This window comes from Netta rufina (assembly GCF_964035555.1).
Source record: "Netta rufina genome assembly, chromosome: Z".
Taxonomy (NCBI): Eukaryota; Metazoa; Chordata; class Aves; order Anseriformes; family Anatidae; genus Netta; species Netta rufina.
The window spans coordinates 19104146-19125310 of NC_140126.1; the positions used below are offsets into that span (position 1 = coordinate 19104146).

Below are 21165 nucleotides of genomic sequence, written 5' to 3' on the forward strand. Positions count from 1 at the left end.
GTTGGGTATTGATTTAGGCATTGATTTTGCTTTTTTTTTTTTTCACCACGTGTTGCAAGCACATCAGGGAATGATCACTGCAATTTGTTAATTGCATTATTTTTGTCAGTCATCATTTGAGTGTGACCAAGTCATTGTCCCCCTCCAATCCCCCAAAAATAAGAATGATCCTGGATGCCAAACAGAGACCTCTGACTTCCCAAAGCTAAGCAAATGGCTGCAGAAATGTTGAATAGCAAACACACTCACAATGTTAATGTGAGATATCTCACATTAATATATGTGAAATGTCAGTTTTTAGGAAGTTTCAAATGTATTTTAAGTTGAATAAAATGATTAAACATTTGACGCATGGATTAGTTAAGCTGGGGCGATAGCCTGTTTGCTCCTTGAGGATATTAGTAGTAATGGAAGAAAAAATGAAGAGGGAAGTGTGACTTAAATAATTTCATTGTCCTAAAATAATTCTCCAGGAATCAAGAATTCTGAAGACTTTCTTTCAAAGTCTTCAAAATAATATTTTGAGTAGCAAAATAGATGTATGTGGGCTCTGGGAGAATGAGAATTTCTATTTAAGACCTAATTTTAGATTTTTGTCTCTGGAAAGAGAATCTGAACACGTTTTTTTTTCTCTTGACAGGGAAGTGAACTGGCAAGAAACAGGGTTGGTGGGAAGAGGCAGGAGGAGGAGCAGGGAATGGGGATGGAGGTCATAAAACTGGGAAGACCTTTTGTAGGGGCTTTTCTATAGCATTTTCCTATAGCATACTTATTGCCTTAGTGTGTGTTTGCTTTCCTTAAACTGTCAGGTCCAACTCCAGCAATGGCAAGGACCAGGCAGGAAGCACAGGACATCTTTCACTTTCCCTGTGCTCCCCAGACTGCACAACCTCATCTGTGTACCCCAGCAGCACTGATCTACTGTGGACAAAAGCGACAGCCACCACCTTTGTAACCACAGCAGGCTCTAGAGAAACAATTTGGCTGCTCAGCAGAGTTTGCAGAGCAAAATGTTCCCTGGACCTACTGAGTCAAAGATGTCAGCCTCATAAGCATTTTGTGGTCTGAATTTGTCCTGTAGGGCACTGGTTGGAACAGACTAAAAAAAGCAATGAAATCAACATCTTTTGAGGAAATAACCGTTCTGACATTCTCTCTACGAAGAGAGAAGGACCTGAGGGAACGGCATGGGGTAGGGACAGGGGAAGGTCAGGGTGGGTGTGAGGAAAACGTTCTTCACCCAGAGGGTGGTTGGGCACCTCTCCTGAGGGCAGTGGTCACAGCACCGAGCCTGACAGAGTTCCAGAAGCATTTGGACAATGCTCTCAGACATCTGGTCTGATATTTGGGTGGTCCTGTGTGGTGCCAGGAGTTGGACTCAATGATCCTTGTGGGTCCTTTCCAATTTGGGTTATTGTATGATTCTGTGAAATGCCTGGCTTGGAAAAATTTATTTTCAGTGGTTTGGATTTGACAGATCAAAAATCTGTCCTCTTTCCTACAGAAGTCAGGATCAGGATGCCTAGGAAAGCACAAAAGGCAAGGCAAACATGCAGCAGTAACTTTTCAGAACAGTCCTGTGCCTTGTTGTAGTCTAGGTTCTGGGGACTTCCCTACACAAAAAGCATTTGCCTTAGGATTTTGTACAAAAATTAGTCTACTAGTGTGTTTTTACATTGAACAAGCTTCCTAAGACTGATCTTTTTCTGAGTCGTGTCAGAAGTAATAGGGGGAAAATTAATCCCAGTTCATTCTCTCCATGCTTTTCATGACTGGATAAATTTCTTAAATACTTCCTCTGTTTGTTTTTGTCCAGGCTGAAGAATCCCCATCTAGTTAGTTTTTCTTTGGATGGAATTAATTTCTCACTGCAGCTGATCAGTATTGACTCATCATGACTTGGTAGAAGAGGAAAAGGTTTGGGGCAGGTGGGAGAACAGAAGATGAGAAAGTTTATAACTGTTGGGATGAGCAGAACTGCACATAGTGTCTTTGTGCTTCACATGTTACAGAGTGGTATAGTAAATCTTTGTGTTCTGTTCTCTCTTCCTCTTCTGGTCACTCCTGACATTTCATGTGTATTGTCATGAGTAAATATTGTAACTTTGCTAATCTCTTCATTAGTCTTTGAAAGCCAAACAGACTACACTAGCTGTGTAGACTGATCTCTGTCTATTTTGAGTCTTTTAAAGAATTCCAATAGATTGAGTCATGGGTTCCTTCTGTAGAAAAGGATACATTTTAAATGTATTTAGCTTTTATGTTTACAAACCCTCCTTAATACTTTTTTTCTGTCTTGCAGTACCACTTGTTTTTCAGTTGAAATCAACAGACTGTTTTAAATGCTTTGTATGATTTTGTTCAAGTACTGAACTGTCCTTGTAACAGTGTGTGGTGTTTGCACTAAATAGCATGCATTTGCTGTTTACATAGCAGGTATGACAGGCCTTTGTGAGATGCTTATGGCAGTACCAGAGAGAGCTGGAAATACTTTTTTCCATTGTGTTTTGTATGGTTCACTTGGTGGTAGAACCAAGCAAGAAGATAACCCAGATCACAGAATCATGACTCATATCCTGAGTTGGAAGGAACCCACAAGGATCATCAAATTAACTCTTGATGAGTGCTTCCTGCATCACATTCAGTGTAATTTAAGCAGTTCACTTGCAGTCTGCATGTACCTGTTGAAAAGTCTCTCAACTCCTTTCTAAGATTCTCCAGCCGGAGTGTGGTATGTTGGAAGTTTGCAGTGACACCATATGGGTTCAGTTCACAGATTGGATTTGTAACCCAGTTTAGCAGTCCTAGTAAGACTTTAATGAATGCTGCAACTGGGGAGAGACAAGATGAGGCAGTCTGCAGAAACCCTGACCTTCTGCATGGTCAGCTTGGGACTACTACATAGAAATCACCTCTTATAAAAGTTAGTCAGAGCAGTTTCCAAATTGCTTTTGTTTAAAGACTGTTGAGGGGACAGGGATAGAGGATGCAAGTACAGTAAGACTGCCTAGGGATTTGCGGCACACGTAACATGTTATGCACCTGTATGAATTCCTGCTTATGGTCTGCATTTTTTATTAGCCAAGAGTTCATTTATCAAGTACTTTACTGTTGTTAATTCTACCAGAGAAACCAGTAAACATTTGTTGCCAGATAATAAGATTATAAGAGTAGAACTGAGAGAAATGTATTTATTGATAAATGTTTTAAAATGATCATGTAACTTACAGCTTTTTTAACTTACATTGATCTTAAGAGCTAAAAGTGCATCTACTATAGAAGTGTAATCAACACAGAGTTTACAGGGATCTGAGATGCAAAGAATCTTTTCTTTTCTGAAAGATTTAGTGACAAATTAAGTATTTAATGTTAAAAAGTTCCAAATCTTCTTCTATTCCATCAAACATAGCTTAAGAAAAAAAAAAGTTTATTGTAACAGTTATGGAACTCAAAATTCAGCAACACTAAGCAAACTGTCCTCTTGCCATACTGAGTTCTGTCTGTGCCAAACTCTGTTGTGACACAAAGCCAAGCACTTTTCTAAGGAAAGGGGCCCAAGAATTCAAGGCATGTATTCACTGCTCCAGACACTTGTAATAATGATTTCAAATGTATTTGTCCAGCAGGAAAAAGTGCTGACTTAAATTTTGGGGTTGTGGTCTCATTCTTTTGCCAACTTGAAATAATGTGCCCCCATCATCTTCCCCTCCAATTAGCTCCATCAGCTTTAAGTTGATATAACTCCTGTTCTGTCTTGGACTTTTTTTCTTCCTTTCCTGTTTTCTTCCTTTCCTGTTTTCTGCCATGGTTTACTCAGTGCTCTGCTGACTTTCCTTGATTTTTGTCCTTTCTTTACTCTGAAGTAAAAAAAAAATATCTTATTGTCTGAAGCGATGAGTCAAAACTGAAACAGTGTGGATATGTATTTAGAATTCAAGCAAGAATTTAGGCTAAATAGTACAACTCTATAAAATTTCTGTGTTAAAATCCATGCAGAGAACAGAGGCAAAGTACCATCCTCTACTATATTAGCTGTTGCTGAATACTGACTGTAGTTTGTTTCTGAAGTGTTCTTTTTTAATTATATAGGTCTTCACTTACAGGAAATTGGAAAGCCTTATGTTCCACTGAGTAAGAGACTTAGCTGTTGTAATGGTTTACTTAAACCATGACTGTCTGTTACTGTTTATATATGTTTAGTAACACTCTCAGGGAAATGCCAGCATATGGCATATTATTCAAGTATTAAATAATTGCTCCTGCGGCAATCTGACAGTTTTTGTATTGCCTTGGAACTTTTTTTTTTTCTAATTTAAACATGACCGCTAGGTGGGGATAAAACACCGAGTGAAGCCCTGAGAGTGCTGGTTGCTCTTTCTTGGTGAACACGGTCTTCACATCCACAATGTTGTCTTCCAGCATGCGGTGCTGGTTCTCTTGCAGCCTGTAAGATAAGGAAGAGTTTGACTAAGATCTGCTATTTCAAAAGAAAAAACGGTCCTGTTGCTGTTCTCATTTCTAAATTAAGAGCTTTTACAAAAGCTTGATACAGTAAATTACTAAGTGAAAAATAAGTTAATTTATTGTGATTACCAAATCTTCTCTTATTTGTATCCTTGAAAGTACCCCCCCAAAGCATACATAAGGTGCAACAAGAAAAACATATTTGTATTTGTTTTCCCTTAGAATATTCAAAAACTAGAATATGACATTTTATTTAGTGGTTTTGTGTGTAAGAAACCTTCACATTTTGATAATTTTATGAAGATGAGAACCGTCTTTTCTACTTATGGAAGTGCACAGAAAGAGTAATATTCCATTTTGTTTCAAGTTGATATGTACAAACCTTTAGGAGTATCTTTCAGTGCTAAATCATCTTAATGCCTGTCTTTTTTCTTTTTCTTTATTACTTAAAAAAAATAAATTAATCTGTCTTGGTTTTCCCTTTATCCCTGAAACTGTTACACTAGACCTTCACCAGCAGAGGACATAGTTTTCCATTCTACACAAAGCTGATATACTCTCATATTTACATGGCTATATGGAACTGTTAGATCTACAAGCATGTACAATAAACCTGTCTGTACACGTGTTTCCCAGAAATGCATTTTAAAATATATTTTATTAGTTTGTAAGATCTCATTGTAACTAGTAGTGTTTAGGTAAAGAGTGATTTGAAAACTATAATTTAAGAGTCTTGGATAGAATTATAGCTATCCGTACTTAGTCAGAGATAAATGAGACAGAAGACTTAAATCTTGAGTATATTTTAAAGTGATCATCAGTAGGAGAAGCACCTTGTGAACAAGGTTGCAGATTTTTGTATTTTCTAAAGCTGATGCTAACATTTGCTGCTTCTGCTTCACAGACTGTGGCTTTTTATTTTGTTTTAATAGTGCTTTATTACAAAGGGTAGTTCGGCATGCTCCAGACGTGGAAAATTGTTTTTAAACAAAAACAGTCTGACATAAATGTTTATTATGTTTAAAGTATTTACTGTACAAGTTTAAAATCAACCAGTAAGTTTAGCTGCTTTGATTGTCTTTGCAGCAGTTACGTTGGCCACTATATTACTGTAATAGAGTACTACAATACAGTAATAGAGTAACACAATACTCTAATGCAATAGGGTATTTATATTATAAAGGTCCTCCTCCTTGGTAAAATCAAATCATAGTTATATTTTCCAGAGGCAGCGAGTAATCAAATTGTAGATTTGTTGGCAAAATAAATACCTGGCATTCTAGCAAAAATAGCAATGATTGTGGTCTGTAACTTAGGAGCTCTGTTTTCGTTTTTAAAATCCCATTTTAGAAGTCACTACTAAGCATCATCTACAAATAATAACTACTAAGTTATTATTCAACTTGTACAGCTTTTGGTAGAAATTATCATTAATAACAGCAATCATCTCAAGACCTCAAGACTAAACCCATACATTTCACACGTATCCTCTAGCAGTAGTGCGGGCTTAAGTGGCTGTTGGCACTCCTTTGATCCTTAAGCCAGCACAATTGAAGTCACACATCAAATATGTGATGGAAGTGATGAGCTGAAACCCCCCACCCCATTAAATTTTTTGGTCCATTTGTGGAGGACACCAAGCTGTGTGGTGTGATGGACATGCTGGAGGGAAGGGATGCCATCCAGAGGGACCTGTGCAGGCCTGAGAGGTGCGCCTGTGCAAACCTCATGAGGTTTAACAGGGCCAAGTGCACCTCAGTCAGGGTAATCGTGGACATCAGTACTGGCTGGGCAATGAGGGATTAGAGGGCAGCCCTGTGGAGAGGGACCTGAGAATACTGGTAGCTGAGAAGCTTGACAGGAGCTGGCAGTGCGTGCTTGCAGCACACAAAGGCAGCCGTCTTAGGCTGCACCAAAAGTAGCTTGGCCAGCAGGGCAAGAGAGGTGATTCTTCCCCTCTGCTCTGCTCCTGTGAGAACCCACCTGGAGCCCTGAGTTCAGCTCTGGGCGCCCAAATGTGAGAAGGACATGGAGCTGTTGGAGTGGGTCTAGAGGAGGGCCTCAAAAATGATCAAGAGGCTGGAGCACCTTTCCTACAAGGACAGGCTGAGGGAGTTGGGGTTGTTGAGCCTGGAGAAGAGAAAGTTCTGGGGATGCCTTATAGCGGCCTTCCAGTGCCTGAAGGGGACCTACAGGAAAGCTGGAGAGAGAAAAAGAGGGTAGATTTAGATTGGGTGTTAGGAATAAGCTCTTGGCTCAAAAGGTGGTGAGGTACTGCACAGGCTGCCCAGAGAAGCTGTAGATGCCCCATCCCTAGAGGTGCTCAAGGCCAGGCTGGATGGGGCAACCTGGTCTGGTGGGAGGTGTCCCTGCCCACAGCAGGGGGTTAGAACTGGGTGATCTTTAAGGTCTCTTCCAATCCAAACCATTCTGTGATTAATTCTTCACCTGTTTGGTACCATGATTCTGTGATGATCCTACCAGTAGTTACTCTGCCATCAGAGATGCAGGGGTGCACAAAGGCAGAAATGAGCAGCAGGGGGAGGAATAGGAAGAAAGGGGAATGTCTTAAGCCCACCCTGCTGCTGAACACAGACCTTATCCCTAACCCAGGGATGTCAACAGTCCTACACAGCACTGCAGAACGTTGAGTATAATGACTTAAACAGTTTGAACTGGCCACTACAGACTCCAGCAATGCTTTACCCAGAATACACATAACCTTATTTATGGACCTACATTTGTTTATTCTTCTGTCTAATTTAAACTGAATCGTTTTCTGATTGCTCAGTCCAAGGAATGGCTGGCTCTTCTGTAATGTTGCTGCCATTAACTGAAACACAAGCCTTTTATATAATAATTGCAGCATGTTGGTTCATTTACTTTTTGAAAAAATGCTCTTTGCTATTGCATCTGGTGCCTACCATAATTAATATAATTTATTCAATTTATTTTCCAAGCTATATCTGGGAAGTTAAAATTTTCCTCAGTGGTACAATTTACAGTAATATTTTCTCTCTAATAATATGACAAATATAGTTGCAAAGCATTTTTAAACATTCATTATTTTAGCTATCCTATCATTTCTTGTTTCTTTTTATAGTCTATTTAATTGTTAATTTTGCATCTGACATTTCTTGGCTTTTTTCGTGAACAAATATAAAACAAGTTATCACTTTTATCACATATTTGAAGTTTACTATATATTTGAATTGGTTTACAATTTTATGTAGATCAAAGAATATGAAACACCAGTCCACTGAAAGACATAGCAAGGCTGAGTTTTCACCTCTGTGTATACTTTAGTTGCATGTTATTTTTCATTAATCTCATGGGAGTCTGATCAACTAGTAGGAAGGTAACAGCAGGTGTTCTTATATTTTATTTGAAGTTTCATGTTATGGTTGCATATTCTGATTGTTTTTACTTGAAATGTTATATTACCGTTTTTGAAAGCCTCCATTCACTTGGTCAATGGAAAGACTTCCAGGTTCTTCTGAGTTTGTTCTGGTTTTGTTAATCCATATGAATGACTGCTTCATTGTATCAGCAGGAGGAGACAAGGTGTCAGCATTGCAAAACAAGGCTGGTTTTGTTCCATGATTAGCTGTCTCTAACAGATACAGTCAATCACTTGATGGCATTCATGGCAATTGTTTATGAAGCTATCAATTTTTTGTGTGTATTCCTTAATGCAGCTAGCCAATATACTGAGAAAATCAGGTGGTCTGATCTTTTTGGTGCTTAAAAGGAGCACTCTGCAGCAGTTAGGGACCCTCTATTAATTAAATTTGTCCAACTTTATTAATTATACTTTTTTGACAGCTGAAGTTAATGTAATCTGTTGTTGCTGTGATTATTTTCATGATTGTTTATGATAATATGTTGTTGGTCAGTGGCAGAGCTGCATTTTCATGTCTGTGTGAAGGTAATGAATTATAGAAAGCTGTAAGTTCTCTTTAAAGAATATCTGCACTTTAGCTTTGTTGTTTTGGAGTTATTGTTTTCCTTTGATTCTGTTCCACTTCTAGTTTGACCTTAATTTGGCACATTTCATATTCTTTCTGATATTTTATGGAGGGGGGAAGGGAGTTAGCGTTGAAACTACTTTTGTGGATATTCCCCTTCAGCACCCATGAGGTTGTGCCAGAGCTGCACTAGTGATGTGTGAAAGACTAGACATAGCATAGTCCAGTGGGAAGTGGACTTAATTAAGTACTATTCTTTAATAGATTTGTAGATTCAGGATAAAATTCAGTATTTTGGGGGAATGGGAGAGACTATTGCATTCTGAGAATGCTATTACATGCCCTTTTGCTTTCACAAAAGCAGTTTGATCTATCAGAAGCTTCTAAATGAGATTCCAAGTTGTAGTAGTCTGGTGGTGTAGCTGATAATTCAGTCATGTCACATCTGAATTCATATTGGAGAGAGAAAGCAGAGATGGAAGGAATATTCTTTACCCAGGCTTCATTTTCAGAGTTAAATTGTCAATATGCTGGACACTGATATTTCTGTACGCTGGTAGAAGTGAAAAGTAAGCATCTTGTCTACATTGGTATGGGAGGATTTGAAGAAACTGTAGTAACAAGGGAAATAAATCTCAACATAAGGATAAGAATGTTGTCTTTCATTTACGTCCTGTATAAAAATAATTTTGGCTAGGCTATATCTAGAAAATTCCTGTTAAAGACCAACAAGACTTTTAATAAAAAGTCTTGCCTTCAAATACAAGCTCTGTGTGCAGCTCCTCTCTGATTGTTAGCACTTCACTCTTTTGCTTTGTTTTTCCTTCAGGCTAAAATTGCCTGTCCTTTTATGTATGCTCCCTGTATAGTATGCCAAAACCTATCTGAGCACTTATGCACATACCAGACTGGTTTTGCAATAAAATGAGTTCATGCACAATGACTGGTGTTAACAGGAAAAGGTATTTCATATAAAACAGTGTAAAATAAGCATCCCTTTTAGTAGCAAGCTCTCTCTGTGTGTTCTTATATTTCTTTAGTTATGGTTGAAAATCATTGTCATTATTACATATATATATATAATGTGAATGAAACGCAGAGGCAGATAGTCTCTGCCTGCTAGAGCTGACCTGAGGAGCTCAAAGGTCTAGAATCTCCTTGTTGCTTTTCTGAAGGTGTAGGTTTATCCTCATATAATACAAAACACCGCAGCACTTTACTCCTTGAATGCAAGTTTTTAATTACTGTCAAGTTATAATATCTCTCGGCAAATAATTCATACATAACTGAGATATTACTGTGTTCTAAAGATTAATATGTTGTTGACCATGGGTTTTTGTTAGCCCAACTTCAGTCAGCTGCCTGACTAAATATCTCCTTCATACAACAAAGCTGAGTGTTGCTTTTTTGGGCCAGGGAGGTGGGAGTGTGGAAGCCAGTATTTCAAAGTCAGTATCTTCTTAATTTTGATTTGGATTCATTGCTCCAAGGTACATCTTTTTAGTATTGTCACAAAAATTAGAAAAAAAAAAAAAAAAGGCAGCCAGCAATTGCACTGCACAGTTATGAGGAGTTATGTGATTTTTTTTTTCTGTTAGCTAAAGTTGAAATATACTTGATTTATATTTTCAGCTCAATAGTATGTAAATTCTTGCATTAAAGTGGAGCTATCTATATAAAATCCATGACAATTAAGAGAATAAGTTTTCAACAGAGGAGCAACTAGAAGTTTCCCTCCCACGGTTGATTGTGGGGCAGACATCCAATATAAATATAAAATTGTTTGTTAAGTGAACAAATGACTTTTTTTTTTATCTAGTTGTATACATATTTGCAGCACTTGGTGTTCATAATCTACAAATCATTGTGTGGGTTTTATTCCGAATTTCAAAAATGCAAATACTGATTATAGAGTTTCAGTAACTGAAATTCTGTTTTTCATTGAAGATTGAGTCATAACTGAACTTGTCTATTTTACATTTCTAAATTTTTATTATTTCTATACCAAAATTTTTATCTCTGTCTACAAACATATTAGATGGCACTTGTTCATCCTCTAGATGAATTAAGGTAGAAGACAAACCTTTGATTTATCTAAAATTAAATTTAAATGGTAAGGGTGACAGCTGTATATGGTCCCACTGGGCAAGAAATACATGGCTCTAAAAAGGACTTTGTTCTTGCTTGAATGAAAACATTCTGTGATTATTAAAGGTCAACTGCTTTTCTGATGTTTACTATAAACTACATCTTCAACTAGAGTTTTCCTATGTAAAGATCTTTTTTCTCATTTCAGGTCCATTGGGCCACGGCTTGTGTTGAGAATGACATTAGGAGCAGAAATCACTAGCCAGCTCAAGGCTTCTTCATACATCGCATCAGGCCGAAACCTTTTGAGATGGGACCTCTCACCAGAGCAAATTAGATCAAGAACTGAAGAACTAATCAGGAAGACAAAGCATGTATATGACAGCGTTGGGATGCTTGATATTGAGGAAGTAACACATGAAAATACTGTACGGGCCTTGGCAGATATAGAAGTAGAATATGCAGGTTAGTGCATACTTTCTGCGATTCTCTCCGTAGCGCGTTCCATCTGCACATGAAGAAACTATGAGGAAAGATAGTTCTGGCTTACAATTCAGATCTCTGCTGTCTTTGTGGAGAATGTGTAGAAGTCTCATCTTTTACGGGTCCTCCGGTCATAGTAATTTTTCAGGATCTCTCAACAATGTGTAACATGATCAGCTGTGAAGTTTAGCTACTTTAATCTAGAGACAAAAATAAGGATTAGAAAAACTATGTTGCTGATCTTTTTGAGGAGTCCAGAGAACTGCAGTGGTCATCTGTTTTATTTTTTGCATGTTAAGCTCTGCACAGTTGTATTTTATTTTCATACTGAGTACAACCGCTAGGGGACAGCGTGCAATAGTTTAGAGTACAGTGTCCATGGGATAGGTATTACATTGAAGCTTGATAAGCAGTGCCTTTCTCAAAGGCTGTATAATCTGACTGAAAAAAGCAATTCAAATAGAGCCATGGGAAGATTGATACAGTCTTGGTGGAGAAAAGGTGATGGATCATGTGGTGGCTGCATGACACCCCCAAAGTAGTCTGTATAATAAAATGTCAGGTTCTCTTAAATCCTCTCAAAAAGTCTTCTGCAGCAACAGAACTGCTGAAAACAGGCACCTTGGCTTGGAGCTTAGTCTTCACTTAGCAAAAAAGAGCAGTTTGCAGCACAAATGATTGCACTGTAATATTGGTCTGTGTCTTTCACATCATTTAGAATTACTGTTTGGGCGTATCAAGTTCATTGACTGAAATCAGTGCTGGCAGAAAGACTGAGTTATCTTTATGCAAACAGCTTCCTGTCAGATTCAGTTTTAATTGTAACAATGTACTTGGTACAATTATTGTATGCCTTTTCACCACATTATAAATTTCTATGCTTCAAATTAAATTAGAAGGCAGATCTGTTTGATTCAGAAAACAGTGGCCTTTAGCCTCTTAAGTATAGCCATTGAGACTTGCATCTTCCAAAAAGTACTTTTTTTTTTCTACACGCCATTGCAGAAGTGGGTCATATCTAACTTGTAGTGCCAGTTGTTGAAGATGTATGCAAAATTACCAGGACTTACTTGTGAAATAGCCCATGGCATATGACAAGGATATATTACCACAGCAAGGATTCCATTAGGAACCTGGATTTTTAAGTCCTGTGTATCCCTCTCACAGGTGCATGAAAAACAGTCTTACTCCAGTAACTGAAACTCATGATCTGAAGAAGCACATATGACAGCAGGCCTTAGATTTTACTTGGAAGCTGCTAAAACTCAGTTCATCATTTTGAACCACCTTGGCAGAAGGACAGGAGGGGAAAAAAGAGTTTCCAGTGGTTAATAAGAAGAGCCATATGCCCATGCTTGCATTCCAAAGGTTTCTAAAGAGCTGAGAATATCTCAGGGCTTCATAAACAACTTCAGAGTAAATAAAATTAAAAAGCTTTACAGCAAATTGTCCTAGAATATTGTTACTCTAAAGCACGTTTTTTCAAGGGGGTGGGGAATAATTAGTTTTTAATTAAATTAATTCAGCTAGTCATAACAATTTATTTTTGTTTAGTGCTTCTATTCATTCCAAAGATGCAATATTTGTTTAATAAGTAAGGTTTTACTTAATCTCAGAAAAATATTCTATACAATGTTGTATTAGCTTATGATCTCTAGAAGTTCAGAATACGTAACATCTCTTGTGGTTATCAGATTTTGTTCTTAAACATGTATAAGAATTGGGGATTTACACTATTCTCTCATACCAACGTAAAAATAACTTCAGGACACATGGGCATGTTTGGAAGAATCAGAGTACTTCACGTTAAATACTAACATGGAAGCATTTGTGCCAGCTATGAAACAATGTCAATCTTCACTTACAAATGGTACCTCTTCCAAAAATTAAGTATCATATTAGTATACCCTTTAATGGACTTTGTAGAAGTATGAAGGTAAGATAATTAGGCTTTGGTAATAGATGGTTTCTGTCAGATGTTTATTTGCCATAATGGTACGCAGTTCTGTCCCTTCATCCATTCATTTTTACGTTATTTGTAATCACTTTATTTGGTTCAAGCCTGATCTGATTGTCAAGTTGCTTGGGGTACTTTTTTTTTGGTGTAACTTCTATAAATATTGTAAGAAAGTGGAAGTTCTCTATCTGTGATGTTCCTAGCCTTCTGTATAAGTGTTCATTGCCTTTTATTTAAACAGTGGAAAGGAGCATGTTGGATTTTCCCCAGCATGTTTCACCAGACAAAGAGGTACGCTTAGCAAGTACAGAAGCTGACAAAAAACTTTCCAATTTCGATGTGGAGATGAGCATGAGAGAAGACGTATTTCAGAAGATCGTTTATTTGCAGGTAAATCACAGTGATGTCTGCATAACTTGTAGAAATGTAGATAAAATAGATGAAAAACTATTTATCTAAAATAGTTGAAAACCTATTATATAAAGTGAAAAACATTTATCTTAAAAAGTTAATATGCACAATGCTTTTGAAGGTCCTCATCGCTCTCTTTGTTTCAACTGATCCCATACCATAAAAACTTGAGTCAACTTAGTGCTCTCACTCTTTGCCTCTCATCTTTAGGTGTGTGTTGCATTCTTTCTCCATCGCAGAAGTTTTGATTTGTCTAAACTTCCAATGAACTGGTTCAGGATGCCAAACCCACAGAAGGAAACTCATCAAGAAAAATAAAAGGAACTATTTTCTGTTGGCTAATCCCCATCTGCTGGTTTGCCCAAAACATCACCCAGTAGGGAGGAAGAGGCTATATAGCAATGTATTTAGATTAATTTATACTGCTTTTGAATTTGTATCCAAAACTATGCTGTTATTGAGAATTTTAAAATTGAGTTATAAGTTAGAAAAGTTATTGAGAACATGTAACAGGGAGTGACCTCTGAGGTTATCTCTTTTGATCTGCTAATTATTGGCTATCCCACAGTAGCTTCCTCCTTCTATGTTGCTTAAACCTCGAAGTAAAACTAAGTCAAAAGATACTGTTGAACTAGTTTCTATCCCTTTGAGTTTCTGTTGTTTCCCTTCTAACTGATCATCTCCATGTATGTTGTATTCTTCATTTGTACTGTTTATTAGGTAGTATGGGGCTCCAAGGTATTACTTGCATCACGAAAAGCTAAGCTTAGCTTAGTAATACCTTGGAGCTCTATTTCTTGGAGTCATTGTTTGTGCTTTTTGCAGTGTAGACCATGAACAAAAATAATATTAGCACCACCTTATTAAAGTGCCTTTCAGTAGCATAGTTGTCTTTTGCTGTGTTTTCTAGGCATGTTTTCAAGTGTTTTCCTCCGAGTGTTATTTAAGTGTATATGTAGGTATTTCATAGCCCCATTTTGAAGATCTTCTGACACCTGTTGACGGATAGTGCCTTAAGTTAAGACTTGGGGTCCCTACCCCCAATCAGTTGCTATTAATTACATAGATTGACATGTATGTATTATTTTTTGTGATTTTCTCACCCCACCCCCCCCAGTATAAGACACATGGATACATTTAGGGATAATACCCGTGTATCCATCTAATTTAAATTTACAGGTATTTCTGACAGTAGCTACTGAAAATGATTGCTATTATTAACCAGCATTAGTTTCTATTAATCTTTTTTATCTTTTTCATTTGATGCTTTCCTTCTCCGTTTTCCTTTGCAGCAATATTTTACTTTTATAACAGTTACAATTATCACTTAAATCTCCAGTTAATGTTTTTGAGATTTTACTTGGTTTAACTGCAGCATGTGAGCATGTTTAGTGTTCAATTAATGTTCTAGAAATGCGATCTGCACTAAGATAAGGCCATATATCAACTTCATAACAACTGTAAAAGTAGTAACATTTTTGTTGTAGAACAGATGTGAAATTACCAGCAGTGCTGGACTGACCAACTCTTAATATTTCCAAATAGCAATACAAAGTTCTTGTTAGTTTTTGCTAACTTTCTAACACCCTCTATCTCCTGCTAGAAACTCTTCATTGAAAAGTCAGGTTCCTGGAGAGGAGAAAAAAGGGACTTCAACAAACAGAAATGTTTTGCTGAAATTGTGTTATCATTTTAAAGAAGCCAGTAAGAACATTTTGGCTAAATCAGGCATTTCATCACCTCAGTAAGGATATAATAGTTCTGAATTGAATAGTTCTGAATTCTTTGTGTGAATTCAGTTTCATGATCAGAGGATCATGGAACAGGGGGTCCAGGTTAAAATGCAGTGAGGAGGATGAGGTCCCTCAGATTCCCATGTTATTTATATTACAGTCAATCCACTAACAGGTGACTAAATATGCCAAATCATAGTGATATCCTTATTTTTTTTGTTCCCTTCAACAAGGATCAAACTTTCATAAGTTCTTTTTTCAATCTTTATAATTCATCCTAAGTTCCACTTCATGTAAATAGTGTTGGTGGTGGAAGATGTGTGAGGTTTTTGTGTTTAATTAAAAAAAAAAAAAAAAGTGAAAATAATCTAACCTTTTTCTATTCCCCACAAGTAAGGGGAAAGATTTCTGCAAAATTTCTGCAATTTATGTTGTCAGGTATACCCTTTAGAAAACTAATTTTGGCATCCAAAACCTGGAATAAAGGTGAATTTGGTAGTGAAACTATCCTTTTAAATTTTCTTACTCCTAACATCTGCACATGTTGGCTAGCAGAGGCATGCTTAAGAATGTTGCCAATCTTCTCCACCCACACACCCTCAGGAAACAGGCTGATGTAAACAGCTGCTGCAGTTTTTGTTCACAATATTCTAAGTTGGTTCTGCTTCTTATTCTGCCTGAAAATTTCTTCGTAGAATAGGGTAGCATGATTGTTCAAAACAAATACGAGATGGCGTATAACATCACTAGTGATGGCCATTTTAATACTCCTTGAAAACTCCAAAATTTCATGTGTAGTATATTCAAAATTAGCAGAAAAATAGCAAAATTAGAGGTTGTCCATCAAAGAAACATTGGACTTGGAGAGCATCCTGACCATACAGAAGTTCAGAGATGTCTGCAGAGGACACTTGGTTCTTTGGTGCTTGTGAGGGCTTATAGACCTGACAGGTCTTCCTGAATATGAACTATTCTTGGCTTAATCATGTCTGTGTTGGAAATAAACTTCACAAAGGCTATCATTAAAATATTTACGACTGGTGTCTTGTAAAGTGTATGGGAGAGAGAGATGTAGTCGCCAAGAGGATGAAGAACACTGATTTAGTTTTGACTTCCTTTTCCCCAACATAATGTATTTCTCTTTCGTAGCTTTAAAAGGAGCCAGTGTTCACTGTCTGTTACGCCCTAAAATTAGTATTTGTGAATTCTTTCTTCCTGCCTTAAAACTCTGTTGGATTTCAGACCAGGAGATTTTCAGTGGTGTGGCAGTTCCATTTTTCACATATTTCTGATATTGAGGCTGAGAAATCCCTCACAAGGCCTGGATAACTCAGTGAAACTTCTCACAATCCTCTGTCTTTAATCATTACTATAATAAAAGGAGTGTCTTTTACGGAGATTAGACTGCTCCATTTTTTTTTCCTTATCTATTTAATTTCTGAGCCTTCAGCATGGTTAGCACAATATAAATGTTAATGTAGTGAACAGTATCTGCATTTTTCACTACTACCATGATGAAATCTTGCTTTCTCTGTCACACTAGTCTTTGCTAAAAACAAAACAAAACAACAAATACCTGGAATTATGGGTTTTCTATTAGAAAAACAATATATGAAAATTCTAATTATTACAAATATAAAATATTTTTCTGCTCAGTATCACAGCATTAATACTTCTAGATGTAGTGGGTTTCTCTCTCTTATTTTTTCTCGTAAAGTAAGAGAGGTAATTTGCAGATCATTAGTTGACACTTGCACACAGTTGTGTAACTCTTTCATAAAATTTGCATGTTTCAACGTCCTTACTTTTCAGAGATGGTAGTCGAGAGTTAATTGTAGGTAGGTAAGCTGACAAGAGGGTTGTTAAGACAAGTCAGAACTAATTCCAACATCTTCCTAGTTTAAAGATGATCTTAAATAGAATATGTTTTTTTTTTAACAAGTAATATAAATTATACCTTGTTAAAATGTTCATTTTTAGATGGTGGAAGGTAACATTATAATGTAAAATAAAATAATACAGTGAAATCACAATTTGCGACAAAAATCACAATTTTCTGATTACGTAGTTATTTCTTTGTCAGCTTCCAGGAAGACCCTCACATTATTGGTTCATGTTCTGTTACAAGTAGGATGTTGTCTCTTTGCTTGCTTTGCTTCTTGTTGGTTGATTTAGAAAATGGTCATTCGAGAATCTTTATAATGGTATAACCTGACATATAGCTACTGTGTTATTTGTTGCCACCAATTGCTTTGTTCAGAAAGAGGAAGATCCAAAAGCTTGAATTCTGTGCTATTTGATAACCTTCAGTGAGCCCTAAATACACTGAATCTTTTGATTTTTTTAAATCCCTCCAAGTCTTAAAGTTCAATATTACCATAAGGCACCGATTTCTTCTATTTAATGATATATAAGAAAGCTACTTGTACAAAAGAGTTTTAGTGCAGGGCACTAATAACTAAAAGGGCTTGCTATTACGACAGCATCTAAATTTGCTACTTTGGTAAAGTGTACAGAGAACACGCCTCTGGTTCTTGCTTCTGACTGAGATATTTAATAAAAGAAAATTGTTTTAAAACCTTTCTACGTCAATGTGAGAATACTGTAGGGTAACTTTTTGGAAAATCCTTTACACAAAAAAATCTAGGATGTTGTATTGTTTCTGTGGTGGTGTTCTAGAGAACTCTTTTTAGACCCTTCTAATGCTTAATATGTTTCTTTCACTGTGTTGTAAATTAAATTATCCTATATTGTCATTTCAGCAAACCTGTGATCTTGAAAATGTAAAGCCTGAAACAAAACGGTATCTAGAAAAATCGGTTCAAGTGGGAAAAAGAAATGGACTCCATCTTCCTAAAGAAGTGCAGCATGTAAATATAGTTCTTAGTTTGTAAAGTAACTGGGACAAATTGTTGAAGGGGTAAAATTATGATTTTTATCTATGTGCTAAGAATATAATTGAACTTTGTGTCGTTGGACCTGCATAATAACCACTCTAATCTTAACTGTTCTTAGTTCCATATCCATCCTTTAAACTTCCGTCATTTTAAGTTTTCAAAATTAGTTTGTTAGACTCTGACTGTACTCAGTAGATAGAAGTTGAATGCATCACCACTTTTAAGCTTTTTTTTTTTTTTTTTTTTTACTCCAGATGTCTGTCTGGAAGAGAAGATGCAGCTATTTTAATTTCAAATATCAACCATTGGTGTAAAATGAGTCCAAGAGTTTTGCATTTTGACTAAAAAAATTGAGGTAAATTAGAGGGAACACTAAAAATCTTGACCCCATTAAGGGAGGATTTACGCAAGCATATAAAAGCACTTGTCACTTCTGAAAATGATGGAGTAAAATTGTCAGTGTATGTGATGCTGATGTAATTTTCTTTAAATTCCAACCTGATGGTATGTAACAATCTAGATTTGTGACTCTTGAATAGACTTCCCTCTTTATTGAAAATAATCGTTATTAATTCACATTTTACAGTTAGTGGGATTATTATTTTGTGTATATTTGCATTACTTCAATGGCAACCAATACCTCTGAAGGTATTTTTAAATACCTTACAAGGAGACAGTAGTTGAGCTACATTTAAGTAAAATCTTGACTAATAATACCAAATTTTTTTTTGTTTTGTGTTCTTGATGCTGTTAATTACTATGTTCGTGTGAAGTTACCTGTAAGGGGTAGAGTCATGCTGTAAAATATATTAAAAAATGGTTCAGGTAGGTCAATATCAGCATTTAAAAAAAGGATTTGGAATGCTTTGTCATATCTGTATTCCATTCAAATAAGTGCTTTTCAACAAGTTACATCCATTTTTAGTACTTTGATTCTCAGTGATTTTAGAGGTTTTCTTTACACTTAAAATTTCAAATTAAATAAAATAATTGAATGTTAGCACGTTCTGTTCAATGAACTTGTTTACAGGCTCAGTCCTCTCAGAGTTGAAAAGAAATCTGAGAGGTTGTTAGAGCAATAGACCCAATCTAGGATTCATTGGCAACAGGATTGCTCAGGACCAGAAAAAGGTAAAACTGAGCCTGAGGGAGAGTGAACTATGATACTACCTGCAGTGTATTGGCCAATGCTAGTACTCACTGTAGACTAGTAGAGCAATCTAGAAGAAAAAAAAAAAAAGAGAGAGAGAGAAAATCTAGAAGATTTTCTAGTTATCTAGACTAGTTTTCTACTAGTCTACAGTAATCTACAATATCTTTCTAGATAACTAGAAAAATTAAACTGTGTTCAAATGGAGGGTGGTAATTGTCAATTGATTTTTTTTCCACTAAGTTTAGTTTATACCCAATACAGGAAATAAAGACAATGAAGAAAAAATTGAGCGAGCTGTGTATAGACTTTAACAAGAACCTGAATGAGGAAAACACATACCTTGTATTTTCTAAGGAAGAACTTGGTGAGTACCATGTTCCTTCCACCTCTTCAGCCTTCCAGTTTTACTTGAGTAATTTTTTTTTATTTATTTTTTTTTGGCCCACTGAATGATCAAATGAAATTCTGGTTGTGTTCCAGTCTTTTCTGTTTCTTTCTTAATTCTTCCCCAAAGTAAGCTTAAAATTACTCTTTGCAAATGTTTAAAATTTCTTCATAGACTTATGCTTTCTGAAGTGTTTTGCCTTGCATAAAGTTAGCATATCGGCCTTACTGTTTTTTCCATAACATTACTCATCACTGCTTCTTTTCTCAGTTCTCCACAATCAGGAAATCCACTGGGTATAATGTTCATTAAAATTATTTGAAAAAGTTTTCTGTCATGCAAGAAATTAAGCCACTTAAATGATTTAAACTGATCTAGAGGTCATAGAATCACAGAATGGTTTGTGTTGAAAGGGGCCTTTGAGATAACCCAGTCCCATCCTCCTGCCATGGGGCAGGGACACCTCCCACCAGCCCAGGTTGCCCAAAGCCCCATCCAGCCTGGCCTTGAGCACCTCCCTGTGCCAGGGCCTCATCACACTCTGGGTGAAGAAATATCTAATATTCAGTCACATTTTTCATGTGACAGAGGATTTAGGGATTCAGTTTCTGGAGGGCATAGCATAAGATGTGTTTTAATAACACCATTTTTTTTATTTTTACATTTTAATCTATTTTTGTCTGGTAGCCTTACATTTATTTCTCTTTTCTTCACCAATAAAGTGTTTCAAAATGTATTTTGCTCAGCTTAGCAATCATTAGCAAATAATATTATTTGAAAATCGTTAGCAAAAAGAAGTGTTGTATTTCTGATGCAGGCAGAACAAATACAATAATATAACAGAAAAGGGAGTGGTCTAGTTAATTCTAGTAAACATTGTTTATTAAATTGTATTCTATAGAAGGCCTTCCTGATGACTTTATTAACAGTTTAGAGAAGACTGAGGAAGACAAATATAAAGTTACTTTAAAGTATCCCCACTATTTTCCTGTTATGAAGAAGTGCTGTATTTCAGAAACCAGGAGAAAAATGGAATCTGCCTTTAACACAAGATGCAAAGAGGTACGTCATAGGGACTTTTCTGCAGGGTAATGACAGAGTTGAAAAATGGAGCTGGACATTCAGATGTTAGATTTGAGCTCTGCATTTTGTCTAGTGCTATGAAATGAAAACTTACCAGTATGATCTCTAATATTTCCTTGCTCCAGTGTATTCTGATGTCTAAAGAGGAAGTTGTGTGCCTATGTATATATCTCAAAATGTCAGTGGTGCTGTTAATAGAAGTAGGATTTTGGCAACCTGCCAAATTTCCCTACAGTGTTCTGTAACTACTTGCTGGCAGTTTCTTCCCAGAGAAGGCTGTCTGAGTGTTGCTTCTGTACTACAAACTATTCTTCAGAATAACTGTGTTTATTTGGGCACGTGTTTTAATTATGAAAAGCAAGTGATTAAATATAAAATTAATGCACAGCATCTAGAGAACATCTTTAACTAGATGTTAAAAATCCCTAATTTTTATAAAAGATACATTTAGTTATCTGAAAAATAGCTGCAAATGTACCTTACAGAAAAAAGAAATAATTTCACAAATAATTCATTTGATACTGATGATACCTGCTCGGCACC

The 21165-nt window shown here is 36.4% G+C and overlaps 1 protein-coding gene across 1 annotated transcript in view; it reads left to right on the forward strand.

Moving 5' to 3' along the window:
- Positions 1 to 21165, forward strand: part of NLN (neurolysin) — a 35556-nt gene that overhangs the window by 673 nt on the left and 13718 nt on the right. The window contains exons 2-6 of the mRNA XM_084304832.1: positions 10729 to 10985; positions 13202 to 13350; positions 17867 to 17974; positions 19416 to 19518; positions 20441 to 20601. Of these exons, the coding sequence (XP_084160958.1) occupies positions 10729 to 10985; positions 13202 to 13350; positions 17867 to 17974; positions 19416 to 19518; positions 20441 to 20601 (778 nt within the window). The remainder of the gene's footprint in view (positions 1 to 10728; positions 10986 to 13201; positions 13351 to 17866; positions 17975 to 19415; positions 19519 to 20440; positions 20602 to 21165) is intronic.